A 19,842-nucleotide genomic window follows, 5' to 3' on the forward strand; every position below is an offset into this window, starting at 1 on the left:
ATTATACAGAAAACTTATTATTAATAATGTGTTAAAAATCCTTTCTCATCTATCTTTACAAAGTACATTTACCCACGTAAATATACTTTGTACTAATTAGTAAACGAAAAATACGCACCTGGAGAGTGGGAAGGGATGGGGTAATGAGGCTTGATCCGAGGATCAAGCCAGCATCATGACATCCATCTTGGGTGATTTAATCTCGTTAAATAAGCCATGGAACGGGTGGGGTTTGAAACTATGACGCGTGAGTCGTAAAACTCCAGGCCGGTGCATAACCAACTAGTCAGTGGTTCAAACCATACCCGTTCCTTGGTTTGCTTGCATTTGCGTTATTACGATTTCGTGAGTCATGGTCTTGTTAAATATATTGTATTCTTGATCTCTCCAAATTCTTGTCTTGCTTCGTTCAGGGTCAGGTAGAGGAGCGGCTCTGTGGGCTGGTGGCAGGTCACGGGTATTGCGTCACGGGGGTCAAGTTGTGTAAGGTCAATACACCTTGGCTCACACACGTCCAGTTGCTGCGTCTCAGGAACCCTTGGGGAGATGGCGTAAGTCCTACTTCAAAGAGCTTGTTCCACACCTGAAACCACTCAGAGCTATTCATCTGTTGTCCAGTAGTTCCTAGAATCTAGATCCTCCATCTATATCGTTCAGTAGTTCTTGGGTCTTTCATCTGCATATTTTCAGTGTCTCCTAGTTCCTCTATTTGTGTAATTCAGTAACTTTTATGCCCATCGTTTTTTTTCAGCTCGTGGTCGAGCAGAATTGTCATACGTGTAAATAAAGTCTTCAGCGTCTCTTTATTCCGAACGTTTCGCCTACGCAGTAGGCTTCTTCAGTCGAGTACAGAGGAAGCTGCAGACGCAGTAGAGATGTAAAGATGATGTAATCATCTTTACATCTCTACTGGGTAAAAGCGCTAAACCCCTAGGGATCATGTAGCATCTGGTCAAATGGAGGAAATCAGGTTTAATAGTGCGTATCAGTCAGATTCATTTTCTACGTGTTAAGTGGTTGTGTTGACAGCATGAGTGGAGGGGCGCCTGGTCAGACGACTCTGAGGAGTGGAGGCTGGTGCCCAAGGAAGACAAACTCAGACTGAGGCTCCAGGCTGCCGACGACGGTGAATTCTGGATGACTTTCCAGGTAGGCAGCTGTTTTGTTGTTTATTATGTGAGGTGCATGTGCGTCAGCTGAGAAAAGTTCAAGCGAGGATCCATGAAAATTGTCCGTACCTCATGGACCAGGTCAGTGCCTGGGAAAGAAAGACAACCCTATTGATAGCTTGTCAACCACCTAGTCCCCATCCCCCCCCTTGATAAAATCATCTCGTTCACCTTAGGGAAACAGTCCAATAGGCAATAATGGTTAGGTGTTTTTTTTTGCGTTAAGAGGGATGATACAGCGTTAGGTTTTGAGGTTTCTAATGTTTGGTTCACGAAATGGGCGAATGACATGGTTATACTTACCTAGTTGTGGTTGCAGGGGTCGAGTCACAGCTCCTGGCCCTGTCTCTTCACTGGTCGCTACTAAGTCATTCTTCCTGCTCCATGAGCTTTATCTTACCTGCTTTTAAAGCTATGTGTGGATCCTGCCTCCACTACATCACTTCCCAGACTATTCCACTTCCTGACAACTCTGTGACTGAAGAAATACTTCCTAACATCCCTGTGATTCATCTGAGTCTAACTTCCAATTGTGACCTCTTGTTGCTGTGTCCCATCTGTGTCCACCTTGTCAATTCTCATTATTTTATATGTCGTTATCATATCTCCCCAATTTCTCCTGTTCTCGAGTGTCGTCAGGTCGATTTCCCTTAACCTCTCTTTGTAGGACATGCCCCTTAGCTCCGGGATTAGTCTTGTTGCAAACCTTTGCACTTTCTCTAATTTCCTTACGTGCTTGGCTAGGTGTGGGTTCCAAACTGGTGCTTCATACTCCAATATAGGCCTGACATACACGGTGTTCAGGGTTCTGAACGGTTCTTTATTTGGCTGTCGGAATGCTATTTTTAGGTTTGCTAGGCGCCCATATGCTGCAGCAGTGATTTGGTTGATGTGCTCCTCAGGAGATGTGCCCGGTGTTATGCTCACCCCAAGATCCTTTTCCTTGAGTGAGGTTTGTAGTCTCCTGGCCCCTAGACTGTACTCCGTCTGTGGTCTTCTTTGCCCTTCCCCACTCTTCATGACCTTGCACTTGGTGGGGTTGAACTCCAGGAGCCAGTTTCTAGACCAGCCTGCAGCCTGTCCAGATCCCGTTGTAGTTCTTCCTGGTCTTCGTCCGACTGAATTCTTCTCATCAACTTCACATCTGTAAACAGGCACACTTCGGAGTCTATTCCTTCTATCATGTCGTTCACATATACCAGACAGCACCGGTCCTAGGACTGATCCCTATAGAAGCCCGCTCGTCACAGGCACCCACTCTGACACCTCGTTAAGTACCATGACTCTCTTATGTCTTCCCGACAGGTATACCCTGATTCATTGCAGTGCCTACCCTGTTATACCTGCCTGGTCCTCCAGCTTATGCACTAATCTCTTATGTGGAACTGTGCCAAAAGACTTCTTACAGTCCAAGAAAACGCAATCTACTCACCCTTTTCTTAGTACTGTCACCCTGTCATAGAACTCCAGTGGGTTTATGACACGGGATTTCCCATCCCTGAAACCGTGCTGGTTGTCGTTGATAAGCTCATTCCTTTCTAGGTGTTCCACCACTCTTCTCTTGACAATCTTCTTCATGACTCTGCATACTATGCATGTCAATTACACTGGTCTGTAGTTTAATGCTTGGTGTTTGCCTCCTTTTTTAAAAATTGGGAGTACATTTGCTGTCTTCCATACCTCAGATAGTCGCCTTGTTTCGATAGTGTTGAAGATTGTTGTTAGTGTCACACATAGCACCTCTGCTCCCTATCTCACGACCCATGGAGAGATGTTATCCGGCCCAATCGCCTTTGAGGTAGCTTGTTTAGCAGCCTCTTCACTTCTTCCTCGGTTGCATGCATTGTGTCCAACACTTGATGGTGTACCCCACCTCTCCGTCTTTCTGGAGTCCCTTCTGTCTCCTCTGTGAACACTTCTTTGAATCTCATGTTGTGCTCCTCACATGCTTCTCGGTCGTTTCTTGTGATCTCCCCTCAATCCTTCCTCAATCTGATTACCTGGTCCTTGACTATTGTTTTCCTCCTGATATGACTGTACAACAGCTTCGGGTCAGATTTGGCCTTCGCTGCTATGTCATTTTCGTATTGTCGTTGGGCCTCAATTCTTACCTGTGCACATTCATTTCTGGCTCTACTACTGCTCTCCTTATTTCCTGGGTCCTTTGCATTCTATACTTCTTCCATTCTCTAGCATACTTGGTTTTGGCCTCTCTGCACCTTTGAGTAAACCAAGGGCTTATCTTGACCTCGTTATTTCTGTTATCCTTGGGTAAAAACCTCTCCTCAGCTTCCTTGCATATCTTCTCTACTCAAGGTAAATACTAGGTTCAGTCTTGCTGGCTCATCCTCTCTCTCTCTCTCTCTCTCTCTAGTAGTGTCTGTTACGTGTTGGTACATGAGGTTTTCCAGTACCTCCTCCATCATCTTAGCCCTACTGTAGACAGCCTGTACTGTCTGCACAGACAGCCCATGCTGTCTCTTAGTAGTGTCTGTTACGTGTTGGTACAGCCTAGCAGGAAGACACAAGTACTCCCAGCTTCTCTCAGTACCGCCTCCATCATCTTAGTCCTACACATTTCTGAAGTCCCTATGTGACTCCAGGTTCTCCCAGTCAATTTCTTTGTGTTTGAAGTCATCCACAATTAGTAGCTTTGCCCTGCTCGCATGAGCCCTTCTGGCCACTTCAGGCAGTGTGTCAACCATCGCTCTGTTACTCTCATCATATTCTTGCCTTGGCAGCCTTCTGTTCTGTGGTGAGTTATACATAACTGTAATTACCACTTGGGACCTCCAGACTGAAGTGTTCCTATTATGTAGTCTCTTGCTTCTTCTCTGTCTTTTGTGAGTCACTCTAAAAGACGTCCACTTCTCTCCAGCTAAACTCACTATGAACTGGAGGTTTCCTTCTCCTACTTGGATTGAAGTATATTACTCCCCTTTTCCTCGTCACTATGACTTCTTCGAGACTATCTCTCGTTACAATTGGATCATCGAAGCAAAGTAAAATTATCATTTCCTATCAGACTAACACCGTTAGAGTAATTACCTCGATGAAATTGCTCCACAAAGCAAGCCAGACTTTAATTTAAAAAAGTTTTAGGAACTTTGTAGAACAAGCTTTCACTGAGAATACATTTAACTGTGCAAAGCTTTATCACTACAATGTGTGGAAAGTTCCCATGTAATCCTTGCTTGGCAATATGTCGGCAATAAAATATAGGGATATTGTTTTTATTTTTTATTACCCAGGCATTCAAAGAGAACTTCGAGGAGGTGTATATAACGAGTCTGAACCCGCACACTCTCAACAAGGAGGCGCTGGAACATCTGTATACACTGGCTGATGTTGTCACTCATGTCTTACACCACCCGGAAGAGAAGAGGCAGCAGCAGCAGGACAAGCTCACACGCAGAAAGTTGTGGGAGGTGGTCAAGTATGACGGGTCCTGGGTGAGGAAGGTCACCGCAGGAGGCGCTCCCAATGACTTGAGTGAGTGAAAGGGGGTCTTGGGGTGCAGAAGGGATCTTGGGGGTGCAGGTAGGATCTTGGGGGTGCAAGAGGGGTCTCTCGGGGTGCAGGATGGGTTCTTGGGGATACAGGGTGGCCTCTTGGGGATGCATGAGGGGTCTTGGAGTGCAAGAGGGGTCTTAGAGGTGCAAGAGGGGTCTCAGGGTGCAAGAGGGGTCTTAGGGTGCAAGAGGGTCTTGGGGTGAGAGGGCCTTAGGGGTTCAAGATGTATTTTTGGGGAAGGAAAGAGTACTGTAAATAGGAAGGGGCACTGAGGAAAAAACAGAGCATAGTATTCACGAAAAAAACGTTGGGTTACTTAGTTCAAGTGGTGGTTGCTCGATCCTCCGTTTGCTAATCGCGACCCGATTTCTGTCCAGCCTGAGAAAAGGGAAAGAAGCGACTGGGAGAGAAAGGGGCAATTAAGTCATAAGTGGCAATTTCCCCTCCCCCCGGCAATTGTCCATTGCATAAACCATTCTTTAAATATTGTTTGTAGGATTGTATGATCCAGTGGTTTAGAGCGACGTGAATTTTCGCTCTCGTCTCACGAGGCGGGCTAAAACAACACGGGTTCGATCCCCCGACTAACCGTGCCCTGTGACCTTTTGGCTAAAGCTCTCGCTTCACACGGCTAGGGTCCGGGCTCAATTCCGGTGAGGGTAAAAACACTAGGCGTGTTTCTTTACATCGGTTGCCTATGTTCACCCATCAGTAAAATGGGCACCTGAGTGTTAGTCGGCTGGTGTGGGTCGCATCCTGGGACACTGACCTAATTTGTTCGAAATGCTCAGCATAACAAGCGGCTTTCTGTATAGTAGTATGTCATTGATGTCAACTAGGACTGTATACCTTGTACATGTACTTGTAGAAATAAAGATATTAATATATTAAATATCACTTGATCGTGGTTACAAATATATATATATATATATATATATATATATATATATATATATATATATATATATATATATATATATATATATATATATATTTATTCATCTTTGTGTTTTCTGTAAATGTATTCTGTCTATTAATAAATTTTCCCAAAGAATATAAAATATAGAGGGTGGTAAGAGAAGAAAATACTCAAACAGCTCCGGGAAGAACCTTGAGTTTTCCCTGAGGTACGTTTATTGTCTCTGAGGATGAGGGTCCCCATTCCAGTTATAGAGGTGGTACCTATATATATATATATATATATATATATATATATATATATATATATATATATATATATATATATATATATATATATATGCAATAAGATCACAGTAAACAGATGATTTCAAAATATGCAAAACAACCACTCTGAAAGAATAGAGAAATTCCAAGAGCTTTCGTGACTACTCACATACTCAACATAGTTCCTTGATAATGTGAGTAGTCACGAAAGCGCTTGGAATTTCTCTATTCTTTCAGAGTGGTTGTTTTGCATATATATATATATATATATATATATATATATATATATATATATATATATATATATATATATATATATATATATATATACACAAACACTGATCACTGGCTGAAGGAGACTCGAACCTACGGATCTTAGGACAAGGTACGCAGTGCTTTACCAATCTACCCACACTGGACAATACCTTGGCGTGTAGCATGAGCTGCACGTTTGATCCAAGGCAGCCAGCTTTCAGGGAGAAGGCTTACAGCTTTTCATCTCATCCCCTGCATGCATCAGCCTTACTAGAGATTTGAACAATGCAAGGAATTCGCCTGCTCTCGCGAATTCCTTGCATATATATATATATATATATATATATCTATATATATATATATATATATATATATATATATATATATATATATATATATATATATATATATATATATCGTGCCAAATAGGTAAAACTTGCAATTTTGGCATAAATAGCAACGCTCTTTTTTGCCGAATAAGGCAAGCGAAAATTTGTGTATGCAATAATTTCGCAAAAATCATTCTGAACCTAACGAAAAAAAAATATATTTCTTTGTGTTTGTTTATTATTAAATTATTGTAATCTTATCTAAAATATAAATAGTTGAATTAGGCTAAATTAAATTGCGCTTGTTATAATAAAGTTAGGTAAGCTTTCTAAGATTCTTTTGGTACAAAAGTATTAATTTTTACATTAACATAAATTAAAAAATTATGTCCTTAAACGTATAAGAGAAAATTTTAGAAAGGACTTAATTTTAAAAGAGATCTTGCTAATGTCAATGTACTTTCTTGTGCTGCCATCTGTCGTGCCTTGCAGGACTCTTCAGCAGTAACCCCCAGTATCTGCTACACCTGAAGGAGGCTGACGACGAGGCTATGGAGGGTGGCACTTGTACTGTAGTCATCTCCCTCACTCAGAAACATCGCAGGGTCAACAACCTGCCACTCCTGCAGGTCGCCGTCAGCGTCTACCAGGTCATGAACGGCAGAACTTTATTGTTGTACTTTGATCAAAACAAGGGCTTATACGCACTCTGAAGATCTCTTAATCAAGTAATTAGTGGCACCTTTCCTTCCACAGATCAAAACCTGATTGCCTGCTATTTTCCAGGCTCTGCATGTCCTCTCCGGGTTAAATGCTTCCCCGTAGATGAAAAAAATAAGCATTGACTGATTATAAAATAAATTTTCCATTACATTTTAGCGAACAAAACAACATTCAGTCAAACGAGCTCAACATTTTTCTAATGTTAAACGCACCTGTCGTGGGCCAAGAAAGATTTTGACAGCGGAAAAATAACACAGTCTAGCCTCACGGGATCCAGAATTATGAACACAAAATTTTGGCAGAATTAATCCAAAAGGTAACTTTTTTTTTTCACTATGCCTCAGGACATTCCACACCAACGCGACCACCAGTACAAGAGTTTTTTACCTTTTGGGTGCGACACCCTGAGTCGCCCAGTGGATAGCCAATACTTGGTCAACTACTCGGTGGTCATTAAGGAGAGTGTCACCTGTTCACCATCAGCATAAATATACCGACAGATACGATTCTTTCGGGGTAAATACCCTCGAGTCAGTAGAATACTTTTCAAAGAATTAACAGATCAAGGCTTATCAAAATCACTTGTTATGACGAGATTCCCAACGTTGTCATTCGTTGACCAGAGTGAAGGTGTCTGAAGCTCCCTGGTGGTCAACACAGCAAACACTGGTACCCACGGTGTGGACACGGAGTTATTATTATTTTACTTGAAACGTTGTATACATATAGCAGGCAGTGGTTGTTGTAAACATACAAAAATGTGAAAAAATTGTTAAATAAGGTTTAACAGTGAATCAACAAGAAATCAACCAGGCTAGCATATAACACAGTCAACCAGTATAGATGTATAATGCCAATGAATGCAATCACTACACAATACACACAACACAAAATACATTGAAACATAATACTCAGAGCACCAAAACATGCCCATAAATAGACAGAGAAAAACGCAGAGATGTAACCTCAAATATGTTTACCTAGCTTATCGTAACAAAAGTTTACAATAGGGACTGATACCTAACTGATATGAAATGCCTATGCCTAAAATAAAAGAAGACTTAGTCACTTATGGAAAACAATACACTCACAGCAAAGATTGCGTAACATGCACGAAAATCAACCACATACACTGCCATTTAATACTCACAATAATGTAATACAATTTAATACTAACAATAATATAACAGAATCTTAAGAATCTCAAGGGAGGTTCCTTAATGCTGGTGAGAGGCTCTTGATCTAGAGAGCTGGATTTGTGCTCCAATTCCCTGAATTTAACCTATATGCTTTCCATCCCCACCCCCCACAGGAGCTGTATATTCTTATGGGTTTAGCCCCCCCCATGATAATAATACGATACAGAGCACTCTCACCTTACGAACATAATACAAATATTCCCACCCAGCAGACGACAGCACTGACACAATGTCCTCGTGTCGAAGGGTAAGGAAGAAATAGTTTCTTGGGATTACAGGACCATAGCTTTATTATGTATGGATTATAAGAGTTTTACGAAGATTTTAGGGAGTAGATAAAAAAAGAGCGTTGGGTGGGTTAACTAAACAAGGATAATTTGGGATACAAGGCAGGTCGATTGTGGCGGGTAGGTTTATTATAGAAGATTCTTTTGTAGATATACAACCTTGTGGGAGAGAGGGGGCCCTCATCTCCCTGGACTGGAAGAGGGCGCACAAATCTGTCTTGAGGGGGATGTTGAGTGCGGGGCTCCAACAGTGGGGTTTTGGGGAGAAAATGAGGTGGGTAGAAACGATAGATGGGACAGCAATGAATCTGGTTGTGATTAATGGGAAATCAGGAAGGGGGATTGTATTGGAATAGGAAGTGATGATATTGCTGTGTTTATTAGTGTGTTCAAGGTTAGACGAGTTAAAGGAAGTGGTTATAAGGTATGGAAAGGGGCAGGGCTACTAGTACACCTAGGAGGGAGTGGGGTTGTTGTTCTCTTATCACACCGGAGAAGGAGCCGTTGAAGATTTGTGGGAGTCAATATGCTAATAAGGGCCTAGCGGGGAAGGTTAACTCAGAACTCTATAATAACTCAGAAGCACACAGGACTTCCTCATCACATCTTCTTAAGCTCCAGCAAAGGAAGACAGTAAGTACCTTACTGTATAACAAGGATTTTATGTCTCGAAGTTATATCCTCTGACGGGGAAGGTGGCATGGCAGAGTTAGGTAGCAGGGTTTAAATTTCTCTGGGAGACTAAATGTGAGTGGATCAAACGGGAGATAGTGATGTTGCCCACGAAGAAAGGATGTAAGGGAGAAGGTGTTGGGGTTATTGGATATGCAGAGGCGGACGTTGTATATATATATAGAGAGGTTAGTAGTTCTAATGGGAACTTTAAAGGAAGATTGTATGAGGAGAATGTATGGGAGGTTGTGTGGAACTATCAAGGGAAGGAAGATGGACGATTGTTTGAGATTAAGGATGCTTATGCTGCTACCAGAGCTTAGGAGGGTTCCAATTCGAAGCTTCTGTGGAATCTTCATGAAGGGGGGAGAAGTCCTGTCGAGGAGTTGTATACTTGGTCAAGCAGATGTGTCATTGCTAGGGAAATCATATACAAGTTCCTACATGTCATTTCACCCTCACTGGCTGTGCCCCTGTACTGGAAGAGTGTTTCTTCAGCAGCATGTCTCGTGTGGGCAAGAGAATACTACGTATCATGTCAAGTATTGTTGTGACAGGTTGATTGAATTATGTTCGGGGTGTTGGAGTGTATAACGTTATGGGTGACTGTCTCTTTCCCACTTTTGCTATTAGTGGAATTTCTTAGTCTGTGACATATCTTGTACTAGAATATGTGGAGACTGTGGGTGCTTCTGGGTGCCAACCTCGAGTTAGTGGTCAGCACAAGGCTGCTTTCAGCCAAATTCTAAAGAAGCCTTTGTATGAAGAATTACATATAGGTGGTAATGTGTATGAGAGATTTAGTGGCAATATAATAAAGAACAGAGGTGGTGGTCTGGGGTACAAGTTTGGGGTGGGCGTGTCCTGCTTGGTACACTCCCTCATAATACATCTCATGGGCTCTTATTGCTGTTTTATTTTGGCAATATGCTGAATTACATAATGCACATTAGATAGCTCTTTTTAGTTAATGGATTCATGTAGACAGAACGTCTGCAATTCCTAACCGAGTTTTTTTTTTGTTCATTATGTTAGGTGATACCATGTTAGTGATGAATGATGATGTATTGAATTACATCAGGTGAAAATTTGTTTGCAGAGGCGTAACCTCTGTGTTTGTTGTATATATCGTTATTTCAATGATTATTTATAATCTGTACTTGAGCTGGGTTGTTATATTTATTGTAATTGCCAGTGTTTAGTTTTCAATATCAACATTGTAATCAACGTGGCTGTACCTATGTAACGTAGTGACACTGGTGACAGTGTTGCAGCCTTGTCAGCAGTATGTAGTGTGGTTGTTGTTTAGCGAACCTCCGCTCATACTTTTGTGTATTATTTGGTGTTTATTTTGATATATAATGTAACGTGGAGAGTCTCTTTCCTTAGTGTCAACTTTGTTGTTAAATATATTTTATGAAAGTCTAGAGGTGGTCTTTGTCTGGAAAGTCTACACGATTATCTTTTTAGCTGAAGTTTGTGGCATTGGATTTTTAATTTGTATTTGTGAATGCTATGGTATATTTCTTGTTTTGTTAAGTGTTATGTTTTTGTTCGTTCATCGTATGAGGCTTTGAAGCTTCTCCTTATACAAATATATTAGTGATGTTCCCCATAAAACATCGGAATAGAAATATTTTAAAGGCATATTTTTAGAATGGAAATACAAGGTTAACCATCCAGGATTCAGCGTGGTAACATTATCATTATCATAACTAAGCGCTAAACCCACAAGGGTCATACAGCTCAGCATGGTAGCAAACATTTATAGAACCTACATATTCAAACTGGATTAAAAAAAAAAATTCCGAGTTTCACACAAAACTGTTTATGGAAATTTTAAGAGAATTGCACCATTATTATATCTGTTATATTATTATACATCCATTATTTTATTATCATTAAGTACACGATGCGTCGTACAGAGTGGAGGGACACTTCTGTACATAGTTCTACTGTCTTCAAGTTATGTCCTAGAATTTGTATTGATAAAGCCACTGGATGGCGAAACGTCTACAATAAAGATACCCAGATGTTGCACTTGTGTCTTACTCTCATCTTGTCGGTATTATATACCATTTCGTACACAACTTGTCAGACACTGCAACATCATGGAATCTTAATTCTGAGGACATGTACATAACCTTCACGACTACGACAACTACTTCTACAACTAACCCATCTCTTTGGGAAGGACCTACTTCCACTGGGGAATCCCGCCTACCAGTGAATCTGCCCTCGTCTGCTACACCTGACGTTACTATATAAGCGCCAGGATTCTTTCTTCTGCTTCAGAATCTCCACGACTATGGTGCTGTTCGCACCTACTCCTAGGTTGAGGGACTGATTACCTCATCTTCTGTACATAGTTCTACTGTCTTCAAGTTATGTCCTAGAATTTGTATTGGTAAAGCCACTGGATGGCGAAACGTCTACAATAAAGATACCCAGATGTTGCACTTGTGTCTTACTCTCATCTTGTCGGTATTATATACCATTTCGTACACAGGTAAATAATATAATTCGCACACTTTTACTCGAGAAAAATCCTTAGGATTCGGAAGAATGGGTGGCACTTATGTTCTATCCAGAGGATTATTATCATGTGGAGCGCTAAACCAGCAGGGAGTATGTAGCGCCTGTGGGGGGGGGGGGAGTTTGGAAGACATTCAGGCTTAATTCAGGGAAGTGGAGCACAGATCCAATTCCCTATATCAAAAGCCTCTCACCGATCCAGAGAAGAAAAGACCCTTATGCCTTGGATAAAGAGCCCTTGACCAGCATGAAAGAAGTCCCTTGAAGGGATGCTTACATGATAAACTGTTGCAGATGGAGGACGGAGAAGCGGTGACGACACCGCTACATGTATCCTGGTTCAGACTCAATCGTCCGCTGCTCCTGACGAAGTTTGTCAGAACCCGCACGGTGACCCGCCGCCTGCACCTACCGCCAGGGAGGTACATCATCATCCCCTGCACCCACAGCCCTGACCAGGAAGGAGACTTTCTCCTGCGTGTGTTCTGCCAGAAGTCTGCCACCATGAAGTACGCTAATGTCTTGATTGTGTTCCCCTGACAAGCTCTGGAAGGGTTGGTGTGGCCCTGGGAGGGTCCGAGTGGCCCTGTGAGTGTTGGTGGGGCCCTGACAGTGTAGGAGTGGCCCTATGAATGTTGGTGTGGGCTTGGAAGGGTTGGTGTGGCCCTGGCAGGCTTAGAGTGGCTCTGTGAGTTTTGGTGGGGCCCTCGCAGGGTTGGAGTGGCCCTGTGGGTTGGTGGGGCCCTGACAGTGTTGGAGTGGCCCTGTGAGTGTTGGTGGGGCCCTGACAGTGTTGGGGTGGCCCTGTGAGTGTTGGTGGGGCCCTGACAGTGTTAGAGTGGCCCTGACAGTGTTGGAGTGGCCCTGTGAGTGTTGGTGGGGCCCTGACAGTGTTGGGGTGGCCCTGTGAGTGTTGGTGGGGCCCTGACAGTGTTAGAGTGGCCCTGACAGTGTTGGAGTGGCCCTGTGAGTGTTGGTGGGGCCCTGGCAGTGTTGGAGTGGCCCTGTGAGTGTTGGTGTGGCCCTGGGAGACAACTGTCTGAAAAATGGTAGGTAATCAGTATTCATCCAAGGAAAGGGAGGGTATAGGCTATCTTGCTAGCCTATAAAAGGGGAGTATAGATCAAGAGTATTGGATCAAAAGTCCTTCACCAGTTCCTGAAGGAACATACACATTAAAATAAGGAGAAATGAGCTATGCATAAAGGGGGAAAAATCAAAGAATGCGCATTGAAGCGCATTTACGTAACACGTGGGCACGCGGTGGAAGTTACTGCAGTGCTACTGCAGTATTAGCTCTCGCAGTGTTACTGCATTATTAGCTATTGCAGTGTAAGCTAGTGCATTGTAAGTTATTGAATTGTGAGGTTTTGCAGTGTAAGTTTCTGAACTGTAAGTTACTGCATTGTAAGTTGCTACATTGTTTCTGATTGCAACCATACATTGCAGGGAGCACGACGAGAGTCCCATGCTGGTGGATACCCACCTTGAGGTGAGCTCTGAGCCTCGTACTCTACACCTGATGACACTCACTGAAACACACACGGTGCACAACAGTCATTTCTTAAGAGGCACGTAAGTTCCCCGTCTTCTAATAACATGTTTATTTTTCCACTATAATCTACCTTGCCCATAATTACTATCGCATTTGTTTTATCTGTGTCGTAAGGTGAAGTCCAGGATCTTTCCTTAATTTATGGTATAACTTAACAAATCTTTGATGACAATTGTGTTGCAGAGGTCTGAGCACAGCTCAGACCACTGTTAAGTTTTTTTTTTATATTTTATTTAAAAAACACACAAAACATTAACTCAACAAAGTATACAGAATCAGATCATCGACAAACAATATAGTCATCGTTGTCGAAACACTGCGCCATGCAGTAATGTCAAAATATATACACGTCATGCAGCTGATAGATGTATACTGCCATGATACATAATTCCATTGCAATAAAAATTAAATGTGCAAGTACGACAAAATAGAGTCCCCTTACCCCTTCCCATCAACAAAATCCAATATACACACAGTAAAATACATGCCGAAAAAATGCAAGCAGTATAACGACCCCCCCCCCTATGTACCCCAATTCACCAAAATGTACAACATTTTACCATTGTTTATTTAACTTATAGATTAACCAAACCAATTTAAGCCTAAGAACATATTATATTAATGACAATAACAACTCTACAGTAGTGACAAAATGCCAACTGTTATCCTAACATTTTAAAAGTTGTATCAAAAAAACATTTTACAGTGCATAGATAGTGCTATACATAGCTGACTGGCGCCAAGACACCAACAGTTCTAACAGGTAAAATACAATACCGAATACATAACAGTCCCACAATAAATACGCATGCCACCAACTGTAGCCATGTCCCATCCCCTATACCCTATCCACCTTTCACATATATACTTTCCTACATGTACACTAAACACATGCGTATATTAAACCTAACTTATACAACTAACAATATGTAGCGCACACAATGACTTACAATGTTCGTCAAGATTCAAAACACCCTAACATAAAATGACCAATACAGCTCTGTTTTAGGTCTCATGTGTATGAGGGAATAACTCCATCAAGCTATAGTGCACATAAATCAGTGTGTTGTTGTACATAACATAAAACAGTGACAACCGCCAGATATCCTTACAACATAATGCAAGGTTAATTAACACATGATAACAGAGTCCTCTACAAAACCCAGGTATCCCCGGGTGCACAGGACAACAAACATAAGCAAAAAACGGTAAATGGAACACATTACATGTAAAGCACACCGCTCGATAGAGACTCCGTAACACTAATGGATAACTAATCATACAAAAACAGACATGTGGAATATTGCAAGTTAGATTAAACAAAACAGCCAACATTGCAAATAAAGCAACTGACGAAACCATTGCTCATCCACACCAATAACATACCAGAACCAACCCTCTCCCCCCCCTCCTGCTTCCACCCTTATCATAATACTGCTCAGTCCACTTTCACGCCAGATCATCGCTGTCCACCAGCCCATTGCCGCCCTGTTCCAATTAATCCGCGAAGTTTTGCCTCCGTCATATCGCGATACCCTTCAGGAAAAAACACAATCCACCTGCTACCATAGACGCTTCTGTTTCTGCACATTGTTCCGTAAAAAACGTGCAGCCAACGCCCCGATCCTACCAGTGCCTCGTACCTCACGCATTCCCCAGGACATGTACAAATAGTCCACGACGATATATCTTAACGCTCGCGCCACATCCTGTGTCACCCCATCCACGTCAAGGAGTAACGCCCTTAACATAGCCACCCTCCACCCTCCCAACATCCTTAAAACACCTCGCATCCACAACCTTACCTCTTCTAGGGATGGACAAAAATACACTGCGTGAAAAGCCGTTTCTTCATCACAATGTACGCAGGTTGCATCTTCAACAAAACCCATTTTCCATAACATTACCTTAGACGCCAGGATCCCCATCATAAATCTATACACCACCACCTGCGCCTTGGCTGGTATACGAAGCCGCCGGAATTCCTCCCAAATTACCTTCCAATTATACGTGGGATAAATCTCCACCCCTGACAATGCTTCCTGCCGAAATCCTACATTCACCAGCCTTCCTACACGCATACCATGGACATCCCTCACTTTTAACATGAATTGCAGCAAGTCTTCACACGCCTCTAGTTCCTTTCCACGCCACCAACATCTGACTTCTCTTCCAACCTCCCCCACCCTACATCCTCTAGTCCCCCCTAATCTCAAGTAACACGCTCATACATATATTGCTCTCACCCTAGGTCCCAAAGCTAGCAAACCTAAACCCCCCGCTCGTACTCCAGACATTACCACCTCACGTCGCAACCATGCCCGTCCATATCCCCACACATACCTCAACACCCTCCTCTGCATCTCCGTTACGTCACAGGCCCTCAAAGGGTAAACAACTACCACTCCCCAGACTTTACTATACACAAGCGAATTCACGATCATCACCCGCTGGTGCAACGAGGAATCCCCAGCTCGTAGTCCACGTAATCTACCCAGCACCTTGCCCCGTACCACCACCGAATTAACATCCCTGCTTGCCTGTTTTTCCGCTAAATATGTAATCCCACAAATCCTAATCCTATCCACACATGTCCATCCAAACCCCTTACCCATTCTCCCTCCCACCCAGCTCTCCACCTCTAGCAACATCGACTTACACCTGTTAACCCTCATACCTGTTGTGACCCCAAACTTTTCGATGACCTCGTCTTGCCCGATGTCTTGCCAGTGCACATCCCAAAAATCGCCTCAGCTACCTCCTCCTCACGTATATCCTCCTCCAACCTTTCACTAAGTTTCGTCCCTAGGACATTACGACCCTCCCCCGCCAAATCGTGCGAATCTATACCCACCCGTCCCCTCCATTTTTCCCGAAACTAAGCATCAATGTAAGAGCTCGTGCTTTCTGTTGTGGCGAAAACCGTACCATCCTGGTATCCCCCACCCCGGAGCTTGCCACTAATCGCAACATGGTAGTCACAGCACGACGCTCGGAACTTCCTTAACACAAAACCAGACGGCTTGTTGCCCCACAGCACGTCCTCCAATCCTGAACGATAACGTATTCCATTAAACCGTTCGTTGCGGATGTCCGCTAATTTATCCCTTATAGATTCTGCCTCACCCCTCCCCCACATCCCCTGTCGTAGCAATCTTTCAGCTGTGATTCCAAATAATTTTGTAAGCCGTAACGACACCTCGCTTCCTCCCTCCCCCTGCCTTGGAAACAGGTCGCAATACAAGGCTTTGCTTTCGTCTCCCACCAGTCAACGAGCTGCAGTACTCTATCCCTACCCTCAGTGATCCTACCCCACCATTGTTCGAACGCTACACCCCCTACGTTCAACTTCCAATAACCAGCATGAACTCTGACCATTCCCACTGCAAGTCAGCTATTACCCCTCTGTGATCTGAGAAACCTACATCAACCGTTTGCACGTCCCGTACCTCTATACCCCGCATTACGTGAATCCTGTCTAGTCGCGCAGCATATTCTCGCCTGACAAAAGTATGCTCAGGCGCTAAAAGACCCCCCCCACTACGTCCACAACACCAACATCTTGAAATGTGTCCCGCAGAACCTTCAGTACACACCCTGCCCCCCTTGGTTCCAAGTCCCTTTCACGAATCACACAGTTCCAATCCCCGCCGATGATCGTGACTGCCGGCAAAGCCCATAAAAATACAACAAGTCCTCCCTCACAAAATCTGCTTTAACCCTTACGTTACCCGATGCCGGCATATACACACCTATAAGACAAACGCACCTCTCACCCCAGACCACATCTACTCTCACTACCCTCCCCCCAACCCGTGACGCACAAGGGGCTGATGTCCCTGATGACTATCGTATTTCCCCCTTTTAACTGCCTGGCAGAACTAACAAACATTTTATAACCCTCCAACCTCAAATCACATCCATACCAAAAATTATGTTCCTGTATAAAACACACATCAATCTGGTACCTTTGCAAAAACCAAACCAGCCACACTCGCTTGATCTCCGACCAGAGACCATTCACGTTAAGAGTAACACTCGTGAAAGCTATACAAGTGGCGGCTTTCCTCTATGCGGCTGTGGTTTACTCATGGCGACTTTCCCCGTACGGCGTCCAGGCACCTCACAGGTCTTTACCTGATCACCGTCACTCTCCCGTGCCCGTCTACTGCGTAGCTCTTGCATCATTGGGCCAGCCCATACCTCCTTCAACTCCTCTGCTGCCCACGCCTTTTTCCCTGGGTGCTGGCCTGGCGTGAGAACCTCCTCTACCTCCGCCGTTCCAGCCGGTCTCTTTCTGGAGCCGCCACTGACACACATATCCACGTCCTGGCCTTGCTCCTGATGAACGTCCACTTACACCAACTGCTGCAAGGCACCTGCACTGGGGTTCCCTCCCCAGGCGATGGGACTGTCGTGACTTCCTCACCTTCACTGAAGACACCAGTCACAGTCATTCCCAAAAACTGGAGTACCTCGTCCATGAAGCACTCCTGGGGTGCGCTATCCTGACATCCTTGCTCACCTAGCAATTCGTCCACATCCTCTGAATGCTCAGGGAGCGTTACACACCTGTCAGCCGACTGTTCCTCACGGTCTACCTCCTCACTCCAACGACCACTCTGCAAGTCAGTTCCGCCATCCCGCTCGGGCCCCAAATCACACACTCTTTGCTCCACTGCCGGCGCTTCCGGCCCACTGGACGATTGTCGCCTGGGACACTGTGCCGCCATATGATCATAAGAGCAACAGAGGCAACACATCCGCCCCTGACCAGCGTAATGCACAAAAACTTGCGTTCTGTGTCCCACCAACGTTACGTATGACGGGATCGGCCTTGCCAACGACATCTTGAGGGTATAGGATCCCTCAGGGAGTCCCTCATACGGCCCATACTTCCAGACTCCCATCGTCGCCGAATGCACCCGTCCATAGATGCTAAAAGCCTCCTTCAGCCAATACACAGTTGCCTCAAAAGGCACATTACGCACCTTAACCCATGTGTAATATTTGGATACATCGTGCATGATGACGTCCTCTTTTCCTGGAATTCTTCAACAAGCCTGTCATACAAACTGGCTCGATTCAGTTTGATGAAGATCCTTGACAATCCATTCAGCGCCACACCGTATAATTCTTCTGTTGGTACACCGTAGACGTCTCTGATGATATTTGGCAATAAAACGTTCATTGTTGCAGTACTAAAGCGTGCCTCTGACCAGTTCTATGCAAACGGTATTCACACGGCGTACTCCTCCCTCCGCCATTTTGTCAATGCACTGCCAAAGAAAACCACCAGAGGGCAGGTGTAGCAGTCAAAACGAGCGTCCTCTCACACCAGTGGTTGAGATTATTATTATAATCAAGGGGGAAGCGCTAAACCCGGAGGATTATACAGCGCCTGGGGGGGGGATGTGGAAGGTATTCAGGCTTAATTCGGGGAAGTGGAGCACAGATCCAATTCCCTAAATCAAGAGCCCCTCACCAACATCAAGGAACCTTCCTTGAGGGGCAGTGGTTGAGAGGCGAATGAATTGTTAAGTTATACCATGAATTAAGGTAAGATCTTAGACTTCACCTGACGAAACAAAGAAATGCTATAGTAATTATGGACAAGGTAGATTATAGTGGAAAAATGAACATGTTATTAGAAGACGGGGAACTTACGTGTTCCTTAACCTTACGCTCTGTTAGAGATAAATAACAAAAAAAAGGCACAATACCGTGACTGGAACGATACACAAATAACCCGCACATAAAAGAGAGAAGCTTACGACGACGTTTCGGTCCGAATTGGACCACTGACAAAGTCACAGTGTGACTTTGTCAATGGTCCAAGTCGGACCGAAACGTCGTCGTAAGCTTCTCTCTTTTATGCTCTGTTAGAGCTTCATAAAAGCTCTAAAGATAAGAGCTCTTAACATAAGAGCGAAATATTTTAATGTAAGCCTTGATCTGTACCGTTTGTCTTTCTTCAGTGTTGTTCAGCAATGTGTCGTTGGAAATCATAATAAGTCTTTTAATATTAAGAGTAGAGTACATATTACCACTTCAGTTGCAGACTTAAAATTTGTACAGTACCTTGTATACCTTGTTGTCGAAGTTCGTTTTGTTAGTATATATACCTTTCTGCCAGTGTGACACTTGGGTATAAAAATGCCCAACTGTTGCCTGTGTGTCTCACCCATAAACTTGTCGGCATTTCATACCATTTTCAACACACCTATCTACCTATATAGGCACACACACACACACACACAGATGAATCACAGGGATGTTAGGAAGTATTTCTTCAGCCACAGAGTAGTCAGTAAGTGGAATAGTTTGGGAAGCGATGTAGTGGAGGCAGGATCCATACATAGCTTTAAGCAGAGGTATGATAAAGCTCACGGCTCAGGGAGAGTGACCTAGTAGCGATCA

The 19,842-nt window shown here is 43.8% G+C and overlaps 1 protein-coding gene across 2 annotated transcripts in view; it reads left to right on the top strand.

Moving 5' to 3' along the window:
* The first annotated feature begins 325 nt into the window (after positions 1 to 325).
* LOC128684586 (calpain-B) overlaps positions 326 to 19,842 on the top strand; it is a 35,022-nt gene continuing 15,505 nt past the window's right edge. The window contains exons 1-6 of one of the 2 annotated variants that reach the window (XM_053770892.2): positions 326 to 551; positions 1,030 to 1,149; positions 4,421 to 4,661; positions 6,944 to 7,101; positions 12,162 to 12,376; positions 13,317 to 13,359. In XM_053770892.2, coding sequence (XP_053626867.2) covers positions 1,138 to 1,149; positions 4,421 to 4,661; positions 6,944 to 7,101; positions 12,162 to 12,376; positions 13,317 to 13,359 — 669 coding nt within the window. In that variant the 5' untranslated portion in view covers positions 326 to 551; positions 1,030 to 1,137. The remainder of the gene's footprint in view (positions 552 to 1,029; positions 1,150 to 4,420; positions 4,662 to 6,943; positions 7,102 to 12,161; positions 12,377 to 13,316; positions 13,360 to 19,842) is intronic. The other variant, XM_053770891.2, reaches the window with a different exon arrangement.

This window comes from Cherax quadricarinatus, chromosome 4 (genome assembly GCF_038502225.1).
Source record: "Cherax quadricarinatus isolate ZL_2023a chromosome 4, ASM3850222v1, whole genome shotgun sequence".
Taxonomy (NCBI): Eukaryota; Metazoa; Arthropoda; class Malacostraca; order Decapoda; family Parastacidae; genus Cherax; species Cherax quadricarinatus.